Genomic DNA, 10,968 nt, shown 5'->3' with positions numbered 1-10,968 from the left:
ACATCCCCAAATCCATACATTTCCAACAGCTCCATTTGCCATCACGCAAGTATGCAGCAACAGGTGAAAATGACAAGCATACGACTTAAAAAATAAAGACAATTATAAATGTAAAGATAATTATCATAATCATCATAGTAAATAAGCCTAAAAATGTATTGGGTTCCCAAACAATGCTGCCAAATGTGTGTTCTTATCAAATGTGTTTTTATTCCGTTTTGGTCATTTATGCTGCCTAAAGAAAAAAAATAGAACTAAATTTTAGGTTCAAGGTGAACATGTCTTGTATTACCTTATGATTTAATCACTTTCGTCTTTGTTTATTTATTACAAAGATACCTGTATATACAGTGCATCCGGAAAGTATTCACAGTGCTTCACTTTTTCCACATTTTGTTAAGTTACAGCCTTATATATAATCCAAAATGGATTAAATTAATAATTTTTCTCAAAATTCTACAAACAATACCCCCTAATGACAACATGAAAGAAGTTTGTTTGAAATCTTTGCAAATGTATTAAAAATAAAAAATGAAAAAATTATAAACTCTAATATTACTGTAATAATTTTACCATTTTAAACAAATTACTGTGTAATTTAACAATTACTTTTACAAAAACCTTCAGATAAATATGCATTACAATGAGACTTCATACCAGCCAAGTAAAATATTATCCATTCCATTTATGAGAATATTTAGCCAAAACATCGTTATTCAGTCTCCCATTCATTCCAAGGGGAGTTCTGCAGAGCTTGTCAAGAGCAAGAAACCGTAACCAAGGGGGCGGAGCTTAGCGAAGGGTCAATACTAGCCATGTATTCTACATACGTTGGCCGGGGAAAAAACAATTGTATAATAACGAATTAATTGTGTAATTATATTGGCTATATATCTATCTAGATGATGCAGAGGATGCGTTAGAAGAAGAAAACAAAAACATATTTTTGCATCACTCTGACAAACTATTCAATTTGTTGTGTGTTTACATCTGAAAGACTAAAAGATGTTTCCTCTCTGATGTCAAAAGACATTCAGCAGTTGTCTTTGAGACGTCTATGATAAAAAATGTTTGTAAAACTGATCTAAGACATTTAGCTGATGGTAAATAAAATATGATACTTTCCAGATGAAACTCTCTTAAACAGACATCTCTGATGTACGTGCTATCTGGGCAATTTTTTAGTCCTCTGCAAATCAAACTGAGGCCTGCAAAAAAACGCATTGTTGAATTTTCTGTATACGAGGCATTTTATATACCTTTTGCAAAACTTCCCAAACAGGGGCACATTGCTTTGGATAGTGTACTGTTGTTTGTCAATGCACATCCATAACCTTGAGGAAAGTTGGCTGTTTCTAGAGCCTCTTCCCCCTTAAAAACCACAAAAATTGTACAGCATTTCCAAGTTCTTAACAAAGGTGAGAAGGGTTTAGCCGGTCTCTGTTTTCAGACTTCTGGGTGTTATCAGGGTGTTAATTAAAATATTTAATGTTTGTGAATATCCATGTATATATGTAACACTGTTAAGGATGGGCAAGGAGGAGGCAAGAACCGGCTTGTCAACATAAATCATAATTTAATGCAAACTTAAACCAAAAGCACAAACATAAACAGAAACACACACATGACGGACATGCCCGTAATTCTCTCTCTCTCAAACCATCGTCACGCGCCTCATCAGGCCGATTGGGGACCGGGCGCGCGATATTCCACACCGGCCCCGCCCCCCTCCGCTCCACAATATACATGAAGGCAATTAAATGTTTTTGTGTTGATCAATTTGGAATTTTGTTACGTGAACCTTTATATTTTGTAATCAATGAGCATAAACGCTAAAATTCGACAAAACATCTATGCTGCAGATGACTAAATTGTTAATGAATAAATGCAAGTCTATGTGTAGCATCTTTGTACTTATTTAATTACATTTGTCTATTTATTTACATATTTGAAATATTGTAATGTGAACCCTTTGGTATTATTTGAAATATAGAATTTTTTTTAGTTATAGAATTAGTTAACAATTATTATATAGTTATTATTGTTATTATCATCATTATCATCTAAAATGGTAACCCTTTAATATGTAGTCGTTTTAACCCAGCATTGTGTCAAAAAAACAACCCAGCACACTGGTTAATGTATATAATAAAAAGAAATAACCCAGCATGTTCTGTCCAATATTACCCAGCGCTGGGTTCCCAAATAACCCAGCAATGGGCGTTTTCACAACCTTTCACATCGCATGCGCAGACTGCAGAGACTATTGATTTCAAAAGTGATTTTTTTTTCCCCCAACACTTTTTTATCCTCTGAAATAGTGTACAATGTACAATTCTCAAAATAACAGTTTTATAACGCCAGGGACCGTATAACGGTTCTCATTTAAGAGCAGAAATTATTTTTGTGTAAATTATTCGTAAAGACATTTATGAATTGTCACATTTAATAATATTATAAATATTAACTATAGTAACTTTATAAATATTAGTTGGTATGAACAAAATTTACAACTGCTGCTACCAGTACTGCCTTAATCCCATCTGCAAGAATAAGAGTTTATTACATTTTTATTGGGGCATGGATACACTGTATTACAAAATAATACAATGTTATTAAATATAAAAGTAATATATAGACCAGCTCCCTGTCAGCATAACCTAGTGATGTGGCTTGCGATCTCTCACTCGCGCATTGTCCATTACAAGCAACACCATTATGTGCCAAGCAGCAAGATACTAATACATATGGCATGCATAGTTTACAGTTAGTGGTGGATCGGGAAAATATTTAATGAAAATTGAGACTTTGCAGAGCGATCTCAAATCTAATTCTAGCTGAAGGCAGCAGGATACAGAAGACGGGGCAATTTGACCAATCAAATGAAAGGGGTGTTTCAGTGCAGCTTACCTGTGCTTATCAAATATTCAAGGCGTAAAAAAATGTTTTAGCCTAAACACTGAAGGAAAACAAAAAATGAGCCTTCCACCAATCTCGTTTATTCCTTTTTATATAGAAAATGAAATGGTCAACATGAAATGAGTTTGTATTATTTCATTTATCAGTCTTAAAACCAATAAATACATTTTTGGGTTAAAAAATGGTCGCAAATTACACGGACCGTTTCAGTGCATATGTGTGAATCAAATATTCAAGCCATAAACATAAAAAGAAAAATCGAGCCGAATTCTTGTTTTTCCGTTTCTTAAACAAAACGAAAAAACTAAAAATGAGCCGTTTTCCCCATTCTCTTTATTCAACTTTTAAATAGAACACGAAATTGTCAAAACTTAGGCCTACTTTGACCACAATCATTTTGATCAAATTAAAATCATACTTATAACACAAGTAACAACAGAACAGAAAATATTATTTAATTACTAATAAATAAAGAGTAGCCTAATTCCTTGAATCACGTTACATTAAGAAAAGTCGTTTTTTAACCGTTTTATTATTAAGTTATTATGTTGTAATTGTAAGGATTTTTATAATTATTATTATTATGCCTTATTATGCCTTAAAACTGATCGTGCAGACCAAATCGTAAGTCGCAGAGAGCTGAAACTTTGAGGGAAGGTAGCTCCCAAAATACTACAGCATATCAAAGTTTCGGCCCGATTGGCGTCAGTGGCGCTATAGTGATCATATTTAGCCTACGTTTTAACCTATAACTCCTACACTAGTTGTCGCACACTCAAGTGTCTAACATCATTTGATTCCTTAGTTCAAGGCAAACAAAACGTTTTCATTTAGTCTTGAAAATATTTTAGTTAATTTGCATAGTTCTCCTAATAACTCTTCCTAGGCCCTTATGTCCGATTTGCACAAAGATTGTGTATCTACTATGAACCCTCCTGACAAAAAATATCAAAGGAATTTTGATTAGTCAGTGTTGCAAAGATAAAACCCTAAAAATTGTTCAGGCATCCTCCATTTTGTACGGATTGACCAATAACTACCAAATGAAAAGGCCAAATCTTACGAAACCTTATACACATGTTCAGACAGAAGGCAAATCAGATTTGTTCTCAAATCAGATCTTTTCAGGCAGACTGTCCACACTATTAATTGCAAGTGATCAAATCAGATTTGCCCATTCAGACATAACCAACCTATCTGCATGGGTTTCTTTGGTAATGACCAGAGCCATATAGAGAGAGAGTTGCGACAACTCCATTGACTCCAATGGAACGTTTTTTTTTTACAGCAATGGCGGCTCGTGGAGCCTCTCAATAGTTCCCGGAAGTAGCAGCAAACACATGACGCGCCATAGAGATGCAGCAGAACAAACCGTTTGCGACGCACTTTTAAAAGGTGAGACGTTTAAAGAATAATATTATCTTATTCTGTATATTATCAGTACATCTAAATAAAAATAACTTGTAAATTAAAACCTTATTGTTGAGATTAAAACCTCATTAAATTAGGAGATAAGGGATGTTATCGGATAACTAACAGATTAGGCAAGGATTGGAGCTGGATAAAGTTAGTAACGAACACCCTATTAATTGTAAAATCTGTTCTCTTGATTCAGTTTCATCCATCGTTTTTAAAAAAAGTAATATCATAATATATTATTACAATTTAAAATATCTGTTTTCTATTTGAATGTATTTTAAAATGTAATTTACTCCTGTGATGCCAAGCTGAATTTTCAGCCTCATTACTTTTGAATGGCAGTTTATATACGAGTATGCTTAAGTTGTTTTAAAGCTGAATATATTGTGTATATGAATAAGTATTGTAAGAATTATACATTAGATATATAATATTTATAATACATAAATAATTATATTACTATATATAGAATTGTAAGAATTGTAAACAATAAGCTTCATTTCACTAAATTTTACATTTACGTAACTGCTGCTAATAGTTAATAGTTCATTGACCCATTGTGCGGTGCGAGCTGGAAATCACCTGTCACCAGCCTGTCTCTGTACTATCTGAAAAGTCATAAATATGACATTAGTTACCATGAGATTAGTGAAAACAATGAACATGAGGTAACATAAAAAAAGCAACAGAAACCCTAGCCTGAAATAAGTTGAGGCAAATAACGGTAAGCGAACACTAATCCTCAAATATTAGCTGATTTGATCTTTAAAAAAACAACATCGCTGTAACAACATACTCATGCTACATACATATGTCGGTGTTACATAAATATATAAAATAAATGCATTTATTGACTACTAATTACCAGAAATCGCAGTTCTGTCACTCTAACAGTTTGAAATGCCCGCCAAAGCACTTCCTGGAACTATCTGAAGTCTACGTGAATCACGTGACGATCAAGCATTTAGAACTTCCGTTGTCGCAACTCTCTCTCTATATGGCTCTGGTAATGACATAAGCATACCCACGTGACGATGCTTTCAAAACAGATGCCGGAAAAATGGAGGTGCATCATCTCGCTCTCCAAATAAGCGCCCTGTCCAGTCGCGGCGCAGAACTCCACTGTCGCACAAGAAAAACTCAGCGACAGAGGAGACTGGTAAATATTGTGATGTTCCGTGCTTCAGTCACCAATTTTTTATGTCAGCTGTGTCTCGTTTGGAAGGCTGCGTTCTCCAGATGTCGCATTTGTTGGCCGCATACGTCATCGAGGCTGTCTCGTTTCAGAAAAGTGAGTAGGACACTTCAAATGCAGCCTTCGAATGCAACCTTCTTTCACAGGAATTTGGAGGATGGATGAGGTGTATCCTTCGTGGGCACTCACAACCCACAATTCTTTGCTTCAACAGAAATGTCAAAAAAAATAACACCAATTTGCCCGTAAATGTGATGTTCAAAAACGCAAGTAATGTTAATTCCCAAGTTGAAGTACCTAAGTAGATGGTGCAGAGTATATAATATGCATAATTATATTAATATATAATTCTAAAAGTACACCTGTAAAATCTATTGTCTTTTCACTTTACATCATTATAACTCTCCTAAAATGTACCTTATAAATTCCCTTCCAGAAGGACTTTGTTCCCTTGTCACTCAAAGCGCTCACACTTGTTAAAGTGTGGCATGCTGTCATAGCAACCATGATACGTTCCGTTTCCATTTCTCCTATGAAGGCTGTTTAGTTTATACAAGACTTGTTTAAAGGAGGATGCTCGGAATACTGCAGCCTTCATAGGACACGTCCTACCTAGCATGCAGCCTTCAAAACGAGACACAGCCATCATCGCTGTGTGTCACGTTAAGAGTAATGCTAAAGACCATTTGAAATCTGATTTGAGTAGCTATAGCGTCCGGACTGAGACACATCTAAAAAAATCAGATTTCATTCGCATTTGAAACCACCTTCCACTATAGGAGGCGCTACAACAAAAACAAGCTCATAACTCTGCAACCATATGATCAATGAAGTATAAAATTGGCAAACCAATCTTGTCCAATCAGAAAAACTGTAGAAGCGATCAAGCAATTATCTTTCTTCCTTTATCTGGGTATTATGAATGGGTATTTTGAAACTCTGCGTCACTGACTGTGATCTCTCCCAACTTAATATCTCGAATGGAAAGTTCATCTTGCCAAATAAACTTGGGTATAAACTGGGTCCTTCCATTTTTTACAATAAATAAACAAATAATTCAAAGACAATAAGTCTTCAGGAGAAATGTGAATATACACTGATGCGGTCATTGAAGTCGGACTCGAGCTCTTGATGTCTGGTAGTGTGACTATTTCCTTGATCTGTGACTTGTTCAGAACTTTACTGGGATTGAGAGGTTGTTGCAGATTTGGCATTACTTGTTTCACTATGATCCGATGACTTACTCCAATGGCATCAACATGGTCGACACAGAGATTACCAAAGCCAATTATGCTCCAGCCTTTTTCTTTCTCTTGAGCAAAAGGCTAATTTTTCTTACCAGACACAACTACTTTAGGTTTGAGAGCTTGAAGAAAGTTATAGCCAAATAGGAGGCCAATGTCACCAGCTACATGCACCTGATGAAGCCATGCTCTTGCAGTCTTGGATGTAGGAATGTCAGTTCTATTTGCATGGATGAACTCTCTTGAATAAGTCACTGGCAACGAGATTTTCTTATTTAAATAAAATCTTCTCTCTTGTGGACTGTACTCTTGGATACTATTGTTGATAGCTTCAGCTGCATGGATTCCTTTCTTGTGTCAATAGCTTGAGCTCTCTCTGCATGAATACACCATGCTGCATGGTAAGCTGACTCTGTGCCCAACAGGAAATAATTTTCAATGGCCTTCTTTGCTGGTCCTCCGACATACCTTTGTAGGTAGTAAATCTTCTCACTTACTGGTATGTTTTTCCTTACGATCAAAGTCTGAAATTAGATTTTCTAGTCACTGAACATGAGTGGGTCTCCATAAAATGTTGCAGGTTCTGGTAGGGAGACAACTTGCACTTGGATTCTGCTAACACCCTAACTAGTTCTGCAGTGCTTTCTTGATCTGAGTTCATCACATTTTGCTGTAGAGACATGCAATGAAACAAGGAGCTGCTTGGGTTAAGGGCATGCTTCTGCACAGGTGCACAGTCACTAAGTAGCTCTCTTGTTTCATGTCTTCCTTATGCTCATAAACTTGCATCCGCACCATCTCATAATTTAACTTCTTTAGTGTCTCCAAGTGCTCTAGCTTTCTGTGCTTGTCTTCTGTCTGACAGGTTTTCAGCTTAAATCTTAACACGCATTCTGACTTCTCTTTCCAGATGGTGCTTCAGCATCTTGTTCTGCTATTCACTTTTTATCTTAAGCCTCAAGTCTTTGGAGTTCTTCTGTTTCACGTTATTATTGTTGTAATATTTCAAAAGTTGCTTCAGTTGCACCAATTTCTGCAGCAGCTTTTTTTGTGCTGCAGAAAAATACGCTGACAGGCGTATTACGCATTGTCATTTTTAACTGAAAATGTTAACTAAATCGAGACAACAAATATACTACCAGGGAAATATAAGCTAGGCCTACATTTTGAAACTGAATATGGTGTAAAACTTAAATGATCCCACCCTCAGCTTCCTGCTCTGCATATGTGGGCTGCCCTGTGAATGCACAAAAGTGACTTATGGGCTTTTCATCACTTATTTGATGTGATCACTTAACCCTGGGTTATCATCATTTTAACCCAGGGTAAAGCAACATTTCACACTTGTAATTTTGAAAGGGGGATATCAAATCTTTTAACCCAGGGTTAAAAAACCCTGTAGGGTTAGCACCAAATTTGCAGGGTTAACCCCACATTGCGATGCCAAAGGTGTGAAATCATGCAGTGTTAGAATGTTACAGAAAGTTGTTTAGCAACATACGAGATGGAGACAGTATTCTGTGTTTTCGTGACATGTTTCAGAAGATAAAAGACAAACGGAGTTGATTTGCTTGACAATGTTTCCACAGAAGAGCAGCTCATTTGACAGGTCGAAGCCATTATTTTTGTCACACATTCTACATTTTTTAACATCTTTTTTCACATACCCCAGCTACGTGTGACTGTTGTGAGCTGATTTCGTCCAATCATTGTTTTTGACAGAAAATATGCAAATAAAAACATTAACCCAGGGTTTACAAATGTACAGTGTGAAACATTGAAACATGATTAATATTTAATCATGGTAAAGCCTGAACAGTATGAAACATTAAACAGGATAACCCAGGATTCCGTTTACCCAGGGTTTAGAATGTTAACGTCTTAGAACTAGAAAGTCTTCTGGTTAAACAAAGAATCAAATCCAAGGGTAGGATTTGAGCCAGGTGGTTTATTCAGGAAACCTCATTCAATTTATCTGTCAGGTAGCAGTTCTATGTGCCATTCCATAAAAATATATATTTTTAAATTCTTTTATACAATGTATAACACAGTGACACCCCCATATTTTCTTGACTAAAATCAGACATTCATTACATGCATCACATCAAAGATTGTTCAGTGCAGGCGCAGCTCTGAAAATCCCGCCACAGGGAGCAGTGTCGCTTTAATTGCTGCTAGCCGACTTCGGGACAGCACAGAGAAGAAGTGGAACCTGTGGCCCATCTTCTCAGGGTTCATCAGTATGTCATAGCCGTGCATGAGCTGAGCTCTGCTGGATGAGTCAGGACAACTTCTCAGGAGGATCTGAAAGAGAGCATGACAAAGCAAAGGATATGGGTTATAAAATCAGTAAGGATATAGAATTTAGCATGGAGACTGGATTCTGCTGTCATTCTGAGAGAAGTTGCCATTCTATATTAATACATATTTTAAAAAAAAGTCAGAAGTTTACATACACCTAGTCAAATACCTTTTAAAAAAATTTGCAAGTCCTGAGATTTAATTGTAAAAAAAAATTCCATGTCTTAGTTCAGTTAGGATCACTATTTTAAACATTTTCAATTTCAGAATAATAGTAGAGAGAATTATTTATTTCAGCTTTTATTACTTTCATCACATTCCCAGTGGATCAGAAGTTCACATACACTTTGTTAGTATTTGGTAGCATTGCCTTTAAATAGTTTAACTTGGGTCAAACATTTTGGGTAGCCTTCCACAAGCTTCTTACAATAAGTTGCTGGAATACAGAACTGGTGTAACTGATCAGGTTTGTAGGCCTCCTTGCTCGCACATGCATTTTCAGTTCTGCCCACAAATGTTCTATCGAATTGAGGTCAGGGCTTTGTGATGGCCACTCCAATACCTTGACTTTGTTGTCCTTAACATGATAGAATTCACAGCCCGCGGACGGGCCCTTAAATGTACAAAATAAAAGTATGCGATAAACAAAACTGCTGTGTGTTACATTGGTACACATGCCACATATCTTTGGAAAGCTAAATTTCTTGATTTTCTATTGATATAAACCATTTTAAGATACAATCACAACAGCAGGTACAATCTATATCTTTGTCAGACCACCAACATATAAACAACCAATAACAAAATTTAGGCAACTCACCTATGAAGCATCATAGTATTCCACTGATCCATAACTTCCCGACAAAAACGGTGTTGTTTCATTGTCAAATGTCCAAATGATCAAATCAAGTAAAATGTTTAGTCCAAATCACATTATTACATCAATAAATATCCACAGACTCTTGTTGCATCATTTCAAAGCACCTGGCAGCTGTACCTAAACTTTCACATATTATCGGTAATAACTTCAGTTCAGATGTAAACATTTCCTATATCCGGTATCAAAATGGAAGCACGCACTCTGACCTTTCGATTGACACCTCATTTGACCCAATAGGAGCTTCCATGTCCTGTCCAAAGCCTTCAATACCACAGTCTGTGTCGAATGTAAGGGCATACCCACTTTCCTTTGTTTACTGATCAAACCAATTACATCGAAGAGTGGAAATGACTGACGCATCGTATAGCCAATGAAATTCTGAAAACAGTGATATGCAGCTTTAGTGGGAAGATTAGAGCACGGTTCTGTAATGTGTGTGCGCAAAATTGCCTTGCCATTACCCAGTTTTTTGTGCGTCTGTGCGTAAAAATATTGGAGAGCTGTTTTGGAACTGTTTACACATTTGGCGATTTAAATATGGTGAAAGCGGACTTGAAAAACAGGATTTTCACCCCAGGATGTGATATAAGAAGGCATTTACTGTGGAAATGATGAGTTTGGAGATGAAATTTCTGAAAACAATACGGATAATTCGGAGGCAGAGGAAATGTTTATGGAGAGATGAGACATTGCTCTGGACAAGTAAGTGTTTTCTTGTGTTTTATAACATATATACTGTATATTCCGCATAAATAAGCTTTAGTTTGAATAATGAATACACATTTTGTAATTACCATTTGTCGTGTGTTTCCTCAGTGAGTGTTTGAACCGTTTGTGCGTGTTTTTTTGTATTTGTTTGTGCGTGTGTGAGGTTTTAGTTCATTGTTTGTTTCAGATCTACTGACATGCTATATAGATGTTTTGTATATTTACTGTAAATATGTATTTATATATATATATATATATATATATATATATATAAATGGACCTGAAATATATATATATAAATA

General features: G+C 35.9%; 1 protein-coding gene across 1 annotated transcript in view; it reads right to left on the bottom strand.

Annotated features, from left to right (window-relative positions):
• Positions 1-8,302: 8,302 nt before the first annotated feature.
• The window catches only part of ndufaf7 (NADH:ubiquinone oxidoreductase complex assembly factor 7), a 100,220-nt gene continuing 97,554 nt past the window's right edge, over positions 8,303-10,968 (bottom strand). Inside the window, exon 10 of the mRNA XM_052098625.1 lies at positions 8,303-9,081. Coding sequence (XP_051954585.1) covers positions 8,893-9,081 — 189 coding nt within the window. The 3' untranslated portion in view covers positions 8,303-8,892. The remainder of the gene's footprint in view (positions 9,082-10,968) is intronic.

Source organism: Xyrauchen texanus, chromosome 30 (assembly GCF_025860055.1).
Source record: "Xyrauchen texanus isolate HMW12.3.18 chromosome 30, RBS_HiC_50CHRs, whole genome shotgun sequence".
Taxonomy (NCBI): domain Eukaryota; kingdom Metazoa; phylum Chordata; class Actinopteri; order Cypriniformes; family Catostomidae; genus Xyrauchen; species Xyrauchen texanus.
This window is presented reverse-complemented; position numbering and strand designations above follow the sequence as displayed.